Source organism: Gigantopelta aegis, chromosome 8 (assembly GCF_016097555.1).
Source record: "Gigantopelta aegis isolate Gae_Host chromosome 8, Gae_host_genome, whole genome shotgun sequence".
NCBI classification, from domain to species: Eukaryota; Metazoa; Mollusca; class Gastropoda; order Neomphalida; family Peltospiridae; genus Gigantopelta; species Gigantopelta aegis.
The window spans coordinates 39,742,557-39,756,271 of NC_054706.1; the positions used below are offsets into that span (position 1 = coordinate 39,742,557).

The following is a 13,715-nucleotide window of genomic DNA, read 5'->3' on the forward strand; positions in this document are numbered from 1 at the left end:
TTCACACTAAATAATACAAAATAAACCATAAGCATATACATGTTTAAATTCCATTAAAAATAAACAAAACAAAAGAACACAAGTAAAACAATCCAATGAAAAAATCTGATAAATTATATATCCACAACTACGTTTACAAGATCTCTTTATTCCGATTAATTCTTTATAGTAATTGTATGCATAAACGTGCCTCCGATGTCACGACATAAACGTAACATTAATAAAAGCAGTTTCATTTTGTCAAATTTATATATATTCACCACACTTAGTACGGCCTACAACTTCTAAATTCCATAATAATGTTGAATTAAGCTAATTAGTTTACAAGAACAATTTGGGTTTAACTTGAGATTATTAATTAAATTTGTAAAATATTTTATACATGTAAATACATGTATAAAATATTTTACCATGTATTTTGATTCACAATGATTTCAACAAATAGAATTAATTAGCTTTAACATGTACAGATAAAATAAAAAATACATATATATATATAAATACACAGTGAAAAATCCATACCTTAAATGTATTTGTAAAAGAATAATAATATTATAAAAAATTTGAGTAAAAGAAATTAAATCACAAAACAGTTATTAGTAATAAAGTAAAAATCAAACGTGATGAACACAAACAACAAACATTGGAACCACAAACTAAAATAAAGTTAATTTTTTAAAAACCTATAGTCTTCCGTAGTTTGGTTTAAAGTGACAATGATCACAATGTACATAGGTTTCAAGTCCCCCCTTGCCACCATATGACAAAGAAGCCTCCCGGAACTTCAGTTCTCTCCTTAGTGAACGCCACGATTGATCATTGACAGGACCCATCCGGCTATGGTCATAAAAACGTCGGTTTCTTTCTGTACCCGTCCACATGGTGATGCTCCTGATAGCAAAACAAACAATAGTTTATCCAAATATCTACATTAGCCAATCAACTTAAAAGTCAATTCACATTTCAAGTGTCATTTGTTTTGGTCTCAAATTACTATGTTAAATTTTAACAATCCAATTTCATAATTTAAAATTAGCTAACTAGACCTATTAAACTTTAAAATGTGGTTTTCGTGGTGGCAACTGATCTGCGGGTATTCTGTAGTTCACTTGTTTAGGCTGTAATATAGGATATATTTTATCTTCAGAAACATTCAAGTAGTTCACTTTTCTATGACATATTCGGTGATCAGGCACAGTTCCATTTCTGAAATAAAATAAAGTTATAAAGTTATAACCACCCTGCCCATACCCAATCAATGTTACAGTTTTAGGACACAAATACCAATATTAAAATTGGTATTTGTTATTTAAGAACTTTAACTCCTGCCCAAACCAAACTTAAACAATATATATATACCAGGGGTGGAGAAAAATTACATTGTCAATCGGTCCGGCTTGATGTCATCATTAACGGGGTGTGTGTGTGTGTGTGAGGGGTGAGAGGGGGAAAAAGAAAGGAATAAAAAAAAAATTCACATCAGTTTCTCTCCCCCCCCCCACCCCCACAATTGTATATATTTTACATAATGGAATAAATAATATAAAAAAGGAATAAAAGTTATGAATTTAAATCCCATATACATGTATGTATAAAAAGTACGAGTATTCAGTACTGTGTCCTGAAAATTAATAAAAGATCGCACCGTTGAAGCGTTTGACCGCCTGAGCTAGCACATGTTTAGACAAAGAGATTAATAATGTCATCACTGATTGGACGAAATTTGACCTCTACTGGCTCTTGAGATAACCAGTACATGTAGCTATTCTGCTTACTCCCACGTGTTAACAAAAAAGTGGAAACCTTTTGTTAATTTTAAAATCCTTTATAATTATTGGATAGACTACATTGAACAGTCAACAATAAATACATTTATTGATTATTTAAGTATATTTTATGCTATTTCAAGCAGTTTGTATTGCACAAAAGTCTCTTGTTTAGGACTGGGACACTCGACCCGACAAAGCTCCGTACATAGGTGTCGACAGGTGTTGATTGTAACCAGTTGCAAACTCTGGGTCCTTTATTTTAATTGGAGTGTAATACCTTGATGGCTCTCTCACCAAGAATGGTGTTATTGTTAACGTCTGTTTTATCTCTTGACTGGCTCAGCAACTTTGACAAAATTAATGTCTAGCCTAGTGGCTGTGGACTGACACTACTGTAGGTCCGACTTCAGTGACTGACGCTATATACTTAGGCAGACTTTAAAATCACAGACGTCTGAAACACAAGCTGTACTGACCACTATTTATTTATTATTTTAAATAATGCATGAGATACCGATGTCTGGGCAGGCCGGTCCACTTGACGGATAAGAATTTGTTCCAATAATAGAAATGGACAGGTGCTTCGGTCCGACAAGAATGACATTAGTGGGACTGGCAAACACACGTTTTTAAAAAATAAATTCGGTCTCAGAGATCGAGAATCGGTCCCAGACCGGGAGAAAAGGGCTTTTCCCCACCCCTGATATATATATATATATATACAGTAACACAATTTATTGCAGAATGAGTGACTACTAGTCTTGAAAAGAAATAGGATAATATTAGTAATTGTTTCAGTTATGAGCTTTCACCATGACAATGGATCACAATCTTCAGAAAGTGCAACCTTACAAATTTGTTATGCTGAATTTAGTTAACCAAAAGATAAATTTAAAACCCAACCCACACATTGCACAATTATCATATTTAGTCACTTTATATAAAAGATGAAGTGAAGTTATGATTAAATATGTGTAACAAATAAAAATAAACTGTTATTTTCTTGTAGTTTTCATATATCATGTACATGTAGCTTTTGAGGTGTTATTGCTCAATTAATTAATTAAATGCAAAATAAATTAATTAAATGCAAAATTAATTAATTAAATGCAAAATATTTGATCAAAATAAACATCAGATGTTAGACAAAGTGGGAACACAAGCCAGTTAGTAGTAGTTACTGAAACATACCACCCAAAAAAGAAGAAAAACAAAACAAAAACACACCACACCTTGAAAATGGTTACCACAACTTGCAGATGCAATGATTGTAACACCAAAAATATGTTTACAACTACATGTACACAAGTGAACAAAACATATCCCATAAATTTAACTCTTAGCAGAAAGCACTCTACATGTACATGTATTTTAATCTTTGATCACATCTGTGTAAAAGTCATATGGGTGTAAAATCTTGAAAACATGACTGCGCTGAATCTTGCGAATTGATGGTGGTGGTGCTTTCTGCTCTGGTTCCAAAACAATATATGAACCAGGTTTTGGTTTGGGTTTTAACACTTGCAATTGTGCTTTATTAATGCTGGTCATTTCATTGCTTGTCCTGTAAAAAATAAAAACAAAGAAGAGTCATGCGACTCTGTAGTTCATCTCTTGGATTTGACAGATATTAAGAATACATTAAATAATGAACAATTTGGAAAACTGAAACTCCTAAAGATGCCCTAGGTATTTTTTTTCTTTATTAAACATCCCAAATCTTCAATTTAATCTCAAAAGAATTTCTAAAAAAACTACCAGCATTTTTTTATTATTATTATTATTATTGTCTCCAGACCATTTGACAGTGATAGTGATGGAGTACCCCAATACTTTGCATTATAATATATTCTACATGATCATGCACATTTAAATTTTTTATAATAATTTAATTTTTTTTTTAATGAAGTTTAAAGCCAGCAAAAACTCATGCATATGTGCACTATGATATATATATAAACATATAAAGTGTACATACATGTATACAGCAATCTGTGCTCATGTAGACATGTGCATATGAATATTATAACAGCTCAGCACAAAAATACACATCAGCTATTGGGTGTCCAACAAATACATGAATATGATCATATATGGGCAATTCCACGCTAAAGTGGACATGGAGTGAAAAAATCAAATCATGTTATTCCTTATATATTAAGATTGTTTTTAATGTAAAAATGTCTGGAGAATTACAGGATATCCAGAAAATGGAAAGTATCATTCTAATTACCAACATTATGTTTTTAAATGTATATAATGCGCAAAAAGAAAGCAACCGTTTTATAGTGTTAATCCTGTCTTTACAAGGAAATCTAATCTGAGTAAAATTCTTAAAATGGAAAGATGGCATGTTTGGTTGGCCAAAGAAGAAAATACTGGTGTTTTGAATGTTGTCATGTATGTTACCATAACCTCAGATAGATGAGGAATTTTATTATTAGGCATAATATCTTTCACTTATCGTAATACAATCTAGATGTTTGACGGTCAGTCTATATAATTGTAATTGGCCTGTGTTCCTTTGACCTGGTGTAATTCTCTTTGTTATTAACAATGTCACTGTTCAATAATATTTTTCAACTGCTGTCAAACATTTTAAACATTTACTATGTAATATGTACACAGTTTAGTGCTAGTTTAAATCTCCACTCATATACATATACATGTTACCGATATTGAAACTAGTTATCATTTGAAATATTAATATGAATGCTAGAAACAAGTATACTGAATTATTATTTAACTTATAAAATTATGCAACATATTTGTAAATCAAGTTTAAAGTAAATAAATATTGTTTTTCAACAGTAAATTCAGAGTGGTAATTCCATTACCGAACTGTGTAATTCCGTTACCGGCATTCAATGTTGTACAACAAAATTATGGACAGATAATTTGTAATATAATTTCTATTTTGTTAATCACAAGTCATTAGGTCATCATTCCATCATGAAGATAAATAATTATTTCATCATACTTCACAGAGTTTGTTGATGTTTTGCGGTGCCCGTAAAAATGGTGTCCGTTTTTACGTAATTCAGTTACCAAACTTTAATTAAGTACTCATGCACTACACCTTGCAGTAGGGAGTCTCACTTCTGCCCATGACAAGCACTAGTGCAGTACTAGTGTATTACATAGTTACATCATTATGATAATTTTTCTTATGTTGACTAGCTGAGTTTAATGCCTGAAATATCTCTCCAACTCGTAATTCCGTTACCGAGGAATTGCCCATATGCACATGCATATATATCCATACATACATGTGCACACACACACACACACACACACACACACACACACACACACAAACACACAAATACACACACAGTCAAGCCTGTATTAAACAGCCATACAAGGTTGCAGCCAAAAGAACAGCCAAGTCAGGTGGCTGCTGATTACAAGTTGTCACATGTACATGCACATCCTTGTTAGGTACAGATATGAAACAGTCCTTCAATAGTCATATGCACATTTATAATCCAGGACTTAAGAACAAAGTAAAACAAAGCATAAAAAGAAACTGGTGTTAATGATGAAATTAGATGACGGTGAGGAACAATGTGTGGGCCAGAGGTGTAATATTTTTACAAACTTTCTGTCTCAAAACAAGTTTCTCATTAGGGTAAATCATTACGTTAGTGTTCTAGATTTTCACTACATAAGATGATTGAGCCATTGTATAGTTCCCACTTTTTATTAAATGTTTCAACAGTTGCAGATTTGTTTTTTTTTTTTTGTTTTTTTTAATCTATTTCAAATTTGTCTCACTAAATATTTTGAACAGATATTTTGAACAGATGTGACAACAATTCCCCCCCCCACCCACCCCCAGCATTTTATCCTGAATTACAATTATTGTGATATCATAATGAAAAAAACCCACAATGTAAATAAGACATCAAATCGGTATGAGAGAATGCACATATGTACACAAATGAATAGACATTAATAAAAAGTAATAATAATCTGATTGATCAAGCTGCAAGTATTTCAGCAGGTGTGGTTCATTGTTTATTAACAATAAAATAGGGGCCCTAATTACTAGGGAACTGCCGTCTTTCTTCAAAAGGTAAAATTATATGCCTGTGTAGACCGAGCTAATTACTGCACAAACAGTTCTTTTGTTGTTGAATTTGTATCTAAAATCTGGAATAGACGGCATCCAGTTTAGGCAGAGTTTTATTGCTAACAGATTAATAGTAGCTGGATGGGATTCCGAAATCATGCCAGTTTACACAGAAATCTGGTTTTGGCAGTCCACTGTATATATATGAGTGTATGTGTTTGAAACTGTGTGTGTGTGGGGAGGGGGGGGGGGGGGGCACAGTCAGTGCTATTGCCCAGGAGATGGAAATTTGATAGGGGCTTCAAATATGATATTTCCAGCCTTTTGACCACAATCCTTGTTCTGAGGCCCCTACAAGTTGCCTTTTGAGTGGCAGTTCTGAATATTCATATCCATTCACAATGTTTTATTTGTATTTTTTTTTTTTTTTATTGTTGTAAGTAGTTGCTGAATGACAAACCAACTTTAAACCAATTTTAATCATATGAATTTAATATGTAGTAATGGGTATAATAAACAATGAAAGGGCACCTGTCAGCATGAATTGAAAGCTTGGTCCTGATCACCTCGATGTGGTTTTAGGACTCTGCATGGCACAAGTATTTAAAATTAAATATGAAAAAAAAAAGTTAATTAGAGATGGGGTCTGATGCCTGTTGAAAGTGACACTTTATATTAAGTATTATTTGTACATTACAGTTAAGAATTAATGCCTTTTTGTCAAAAATCAATTCCTAAATTAAATATCCCATACATTTATGATTAGAATACTAGTACCTTTTATTTATACATTTGTAGTGTAAAATAACAATTAGTTACCAAGAAGACCTGTAGTCCCGATCATGCATTCTAGTCTGAATTCTCTATAACAGTGTAAAATGTTCACTAAAGCTTGCTTAAGTGATACAGAAAACATCACTATATAAATATGATATACAAATATTAGTAATTTTATATTCTTTACATATTTTTTTTACAATGAAAATTTCATCAAACTGATAACATATATATGTATATACGAGTAAGTGCTTGCGCCTACTTTACACCACAATTAGCACTATGTGGATAAAACTACACGGACTTCTCTTTACATATGCTTATCATAATAATAAAAGAAAGATACATGTATATATGAAGATGGGTTTAAAAAAAAATCATTATACTCAAACAAATGCTTAAACAGAATCAAAATATATAAAGTAATATTCTATATTGCTTTACAGAAAAATCTACATATAAATGTAAATAACACAAAAACCAAAAGCACTTCATATCTGATTGCTAGTGTACAAAGAAAGTGGCCTAGTAAAAGGGTGAGATAAAGTATCAAGGTACATAGGGTTGCCATAAGTAAGATTAGAAATTAGCATGTTTGAGTGTAAAAGACAAGTTTAATTGGGATGGTTTTTGGGGGGCTGAAATATTTTTACTTGTCACCAAAAAGATCCACTGCATTCTCAACAACTAAAACTACATGTCTACACAGGGGTGGACTCCAGAACTTTTATATGAAAATCTCCATTGACTCTCCTTGCCACATCATATCTGTCCATCATTACATTCATACGCCGGTTTGTTCTATTTTGATCACATATGTAATCTGCATTGTCTGTGCCAGGGTATATCACTGGAAATACTTTGTCACAATGTGGTGCCAGACTCTGTCGGTTACGATACCGATTATCATGGCCTTCCTTTTTGACTCGAAACATCGGCAGTGGATTTCTGCAAATACATTACATATTTATAACTTGAATCTTTCTGCTTTCCCACCCATAACTACTCTACACATACAACACTACTGGAAGAAAGGACTATAACACAACTAATAAAGTAATACTGTATCAATATGATAGGTGGATACTGCATCAATATGACAGGTGGATACTGTATCAATATGACAGGTGGATACTGTATCAATATGACAGGTGGATACTGTATCAATATGACAGGTGGATACTGCATCAATATGATAGGTGTATACTGCATCAATATGACAGGTGGATACTGCATCAATGATAGGTGGATACTGCATCAATATGATAGGTGGATACTGTATCAATGACACGTGGATACTGTATTAATGATAGGTGGATACTGTATTAAAATGACGGGTGGATACTGCATCAATATGATAGGTGGATACTGTATCAATAAAACAGGTGTATACTATATCAATATGATAGATGGATACTGTATCAATATAACAGGTGGATACTGTATCAATATGACAGGTGGATGTTGTATCAATATAAACATGTGGATAGTATATTAAAGGCAAAAGTTATTGTGACATGGATTGTTTGGAGTAATAAATTTGTGAATGGATTTATGGATGTAAACCAAAGAAAATGTGCATGAAACAGCTCGAAGAAATGCAACCAAGCAGTTGTTGCAGCAATTGCATGCTTTGTGCAAGAAACACGGAATATTCGGGAGAAATCCTGTCCAGTGTTCACTATAAAAGACCAGACATTCAGTCGCAAATTATTGCCACTCTGTGCAGCCTTCAGAAGTCCGGAAGTCAGAAAAACACCATTAGTAACTGTTTGATGCAATTTCGTCATGCCACGCCTCAGTGAAAATGACAGATAGTGAGTCATAGGGATGATTGAATCTGGGACCTCGCAGCGTGACATCGCACATCAATTCAACATCTACAGAAACACAATATGGCACTTATGGCAACAATATCAATAAAACAACCAGGTCAAGGACTGTCTCCATAGCGGCCGACCACCCGTGACAACCCCTCGCCAAGACACATGGATCCAAATCACGCATCTGGAATGACATTCCCAGGAACTTTCTCCAGCATTTAGTGGCCTCAATGAGACGACGGTGCCAGGCCTGTATCAAACTCAAGGTGGACACACTCGCTACTGACTGTGTGAACTTCGCTCTGGACCCCTTCTAGTGATGTGGTTCATTTGCAAATAGCATGTGTGCTCTTTTCATGGACTATTGCTTGTTTCCATACCTTCGGACATTTCTCTTTCCATGTTGTAACATTTCATACACGGCAGTAAAAACTTATCATCAATTATCTTTGTCTTTTGTGTGTCACAATAACTTTTGCCTTTTAGTATATATCAATATGACATGTGGATACTGTATCAATGTGACAGGTGGACATTGTCACAAATTACAAAGTCAATGGGAGCCTTATGCCGAATGGCAAGCCGCAACCCATATTTAAACACTTGCTATATTTTAATGGCACTAAATTGTTATAAGTTCTTGTGGGTGACCAGACTGCCCATAAATAAAGGGTGAGGTGTATACCGGTAACATGTAACAATGTAACATAAGTCTGCAGGATGTTTCTATTATCAGTTCATTATCATTTAATCGGTGATCAGTAACAATGTACAGAATAGAAGCTTCCAGCCGAAATTATTTAGCAACTTTTGCTTTGAAATTATACCTTCAACTATTATGCCCATAATGTTTTACAACCTATTGATTTAATTTACTAAAAAGAAAACAACATTAGAAAACCTATTTATTAATTAATTAATTAATTAGCATTATTCCTGGGTACAAACTTCTATAATTATATAATGAGATTCTGTGAAAACAAAAATAGAAAAACAAGAAACCTACATGTATTAGTCTAGGCAGTTTGACTCTTTAATTTTCAGTTTTGTCACTAGTTGATAACAAATCATAACTTTATAAAAGTCCACCATAGAATATTCATGCATCAATTTTCAGAATTATATCCAGATAAAACTGTTTAAGACACATTTTTAAATTTGTAAAATAAATTATAAAAAAAAACACAGAATTTTTTTATTATGTTTGGACACCACATATTTTGGTTGCAATATATATAGTGGAACTCTACTTGACAGCTCTTCAGAGTTTACATACTAATTTCTATCACTTGAAAATCAGTTGTTTGAATGTTTGTACACCTGATCAGCTTGAAGTAATACAAAATATGAACATTCTGGGTATTGCATAAAAAGGTATCATTGTTAGAAAGTATAGCAATATATAAATTATGTTATGTTATGGCACCAAAATTTAGAACTATCAGATCAAAAATCTATAAGATAAAATTTTGAATGTGGAATTTCTATTTAAATCTTTTAAATTTAAATATCTAGGAGATGACCATCTTTTAAAAATTGTAAATGTTAAAAAGTTTTATTTATATATTTTTTTTAATTTAAAAAAAATTAAAAAAATTCTAAACTTCCTATATGTCTCTGTTTGTGAAGACTCCATGAGAATCATTATATTGGTTTCAGAACTACTGAATCAAAACAGGAGATAAGGTATAGCAATATATAAATTATGTCATGTCATCGCATCAAGCTTCAAAACTGTCTGATCAAAATCGACAAGAAGATAGAATTTTGAATGTTGAATTTCTATTTAAATTTTTTAAATTAAAAGATCTAGCAGATGATAGACTACTGAACATTATAAATGTTAAATTTTTATTTACAATTTAATACAAATTCAAAATGTCCACAATATCTCTCAATCTGTTTGTGAAGACTGCTGCTGAGAAGCATTAAGTACCGATTTTCGGAATTATACAATCAAATGCCTAGGACAAGATAAACTTTCAACTTTTCAATGTTAATTACATGACATGTATGTACTTAAATTTTTAAAATTTACTAAATATTTTAAGACTTGAAACTTTGAAGATATCTCACTATTAGTTTACAGTGGAAACTGCCCCAGTGAATCATAGCAAGTTTCAGAACAATCCCATCAAAACTCTATAAGACAGACATTTAAATGTTTAAACCGGCCTCGGTGGCGTCGTGGTTAGGTCATCGGTCTACAGGCTGGTAGGTACTGGGTTCGGATCCCAGTCGAGGCATGGGATTTTTAATCCAGATACTGACTCCAAACCCTCAAGGCTCAATGGGTAGGTGTAAACCACTCACACCAACCAGTGATCCATAACTGGTTCAACAAAGGCCATGGTTTATGCTATCCTGCCTGTGGGAAGCGCAAATAAAAGATCCCTTGCTGCCTGTCATAAAAGAGTAGCCTATGTGGCGACAGCGGGTTTCCTCTAAAAAAAACAGTGTCAGAATGACCATATGTTGGACGTCCAATAGCCGATGATAAGATAAAAAATCAATGTGCTCTAGTGGCATCGTTAAATAAAACAAACTTTACTTTTAAATGTTTAAAAACAACATTCATGTGCCCTAGAGGATCATTATACCAAGTTTTATAACAATCCAATCTTTAGGAGAAGATAAACTTCAAAGGAAAAGTTGATAGATGGACAACCATGGATGGACAATGGATGGACAACTTATGCCACACAAATCGGTATTAGAAAAGCTCTGCTGATAAATGTCATGGTGGAGCTAAAATATGACAGGTCTGACTGTACTCTAACAATGTCACAAAGAGAGTCAATTTTAATATTCCACACAAGAATGAGAATTATCAAATATTTCCTATTAGACCAAGTATCCTTGCGCTATGGGTTTTGAAGCAGATAAGCAATGATCTTGTATAGTTTAGAAATAACAATGTTTATCTTGTTATTATTGACAAAGACATAACCTAATGAATATATATCATTAAAATATCAACATTAAATTCAATATATATATTATTTATCAATATATATTTATTTTATCTCTGTATGCTGTAATATTCTAATCTTTTTTATGCAATATGGATTTTGAAGCGGAACATCCAGTTAACTTCTGAACAACCAATATTCAAGAAAAATAACTCAAAAGAAATGGAAACAATGTGTGGTGGTCCATACGGTAATTTCCATATGAATAATACACATCATAAATAACATCATTAAAAGTATTTTAACCATGTTGTCATATGTAAACCATATATAGCCCGCTAGCAACACAGTCTCTACCTGTACATTGATAGGGTGTGGTAAATTTGACAGCCCTTCAAGTTTTATTCTATTTTTATTATTATTATTATTATTTAAAAAAATGTCCACTACACAATTCATGTTGAATAGATGTGTTTTTCCAGTGTAATATGCACTTGAACGTTGTATAATCCTGACCCAATATATCATGGGGTGCATGTAAAATAAAGATAGAAGACTCATTCGGACGTCCACAGAAATAGACTGACGTAGGGGTGGTCCAATTGTCTTGTGTTTATTTCTCTAGTACTAACAGTAGGCAACAATGTCTTGTGCAGCAAGTGAATAAAATTCAATGTGAAAATTTGGGGATACAGGGATATTTATGTGTTAAAAAAGTGCCTTATACGTACCGCAAATTGGCAAATAGAAAACACTGCTTTATTTTTATCCCCCCAAAACACGTCTGTCAAAAAAATATTCTGATCTTTTGATGACACACAACTGCTATTTAAAGACAGCACTTCAAAACCCATACCACGCCATAATATATACCCAGATGATACCTTCTGTAATGCAATTCCAACATAAACAATGTAAGTTTGATGCAAGTAACAGATGCTAGCTATAAATCTGATTACAATTAAATACAAATTCATAAACCTTTCATAATGTAAATTAATTCTGAATTTAATATATTACAATCACTTGAACCATTGAACCATTTCCTTTTGTTTTGATCAATAGACAGAGTGGTTGTTTTAATATGTATGTGTCTCTGTGTGTGTGTGTGTGTGTGTGTGTGTGTGTGGGTATGTGTGTGTGTGTGAGAGAGAGAGCGAGAGAGAGAGAGAGAGAGAGAGAGAGAGAGAGAGAGAGAGCGAGTGAGAGGGGGGGGGGAGGGGAAGGACATACCTGTCTAAACAGGACACTGAATAAACCGTTATCCTGCCAAAACTGACTTTCATGATCCCCAAGTTTCTAAATTCTAAAATGTGACCTTTTAAACACTGGATCCTGTCTAAATCGGATAAATATTAAGTCCACGACGTCATCCGTGACAGATTTCACTGTATATACATGTATATAGAAGTTTTATCAGTGTTTTTCAGTATCGTCAATATCATATATTAGGAATAAAAACTGTATTATGTGAGCCTCTGGCAAGCATAACACATTATTTTTATGCCTAATATATGATACTGACGATACCGAAACACACAAGGGTAATAATCTCTTTATTATATAATCTCAAGCTTAATACAATGCGTTTTTGTAATTTTTGTAAACTGTACACGCAACTTTAATTTCAGTCCGCCGTTACTAGATATTCAAATGACGTAAGAATAGGTATGTGGTGCGGTGTCTTTTTGAATGGAAATGACGCCAAATTTGAATGACGTAATTTTGTATGTCCTTACATCAAAATAAATTAGTGCATAACGTTTTTTTGTTTTCTGAACACTGGACAGCTTACAGTGTAAAATTGCTATTGAAATGTTTTTGTTTGATGACTATAAATGCATACGTCAATTATGGAGGCAGGTTTTATCTCAGTCGGTGTCACCCTAGTACGTTTGCTTAAATGTCAATAAACCTAGTGCCATGACCTTGATTAATTTACATCTAATTTGCAAAGTTATCAAATTCTTAAAGTACCGGGGTATGTGATCTGAAAAATATCACAAACTTTGATTGCACTGAAAATGTAAGATATTATATGATAAAATTGTATATGTATGTATGTATATATATATATATAAGAATTAACGGCAATTATTTTTTGGTTCATGCAAGTATGAAGCAAAAAAAACAATGTATGACTATGCGTAAGGAATGATAAAGACACAAACACTGAAAGGACATACAGACCGACCAGTGAAGCCAAAATGTTGCTCTTTTATAGAAAAAAACAAAGCAATTATATTTTGTTGGCTTCAAAGTACTTTTGATACATTCCCTAATCAAACATTGCATTGGCATGCTATTTATGTATTGTATATAACTTACAGATTAGTTGTCAAGTGTACAGTTAATCTGT

The 13,715-nt window shown here is 32.8% G+C and overlaps 1 protein-coding gene across 7 annotated transcripts in view; it reads right to left on the minus strand.

The window, feature by feature from the left end:
- Positions 1 to 585: 585 nt before the first annotated feature.
- The window catches only part of LOC121378333, a 32,461-nt gene continuing 19,331 nt past the window's right edge, over positions 586 to 13,715 (minus strand). For 2 of the 7 annotated variants that reach the window (XM_041506459.1, XM_041506454.1), the window contains one exon: positions 586 to 891. In XM_041506459.1, the coding sequence (XP_041362393.1) occupies positions 684 to 891 (208 nt within the window). In that variant the 3' untranslated portion in view covers positions 586 to 683. Of the gene's footprint in view, positions 1,207 to 3,133; positions 3,334 to 5,234; positions 7,570 to 13,715 lie in introns of those variants that run through there. The other 5 variants (XM_041506458.1, XM_041506453.1, XM_041506456.1 and 2 more) reach the window with 4 other exon arrangements.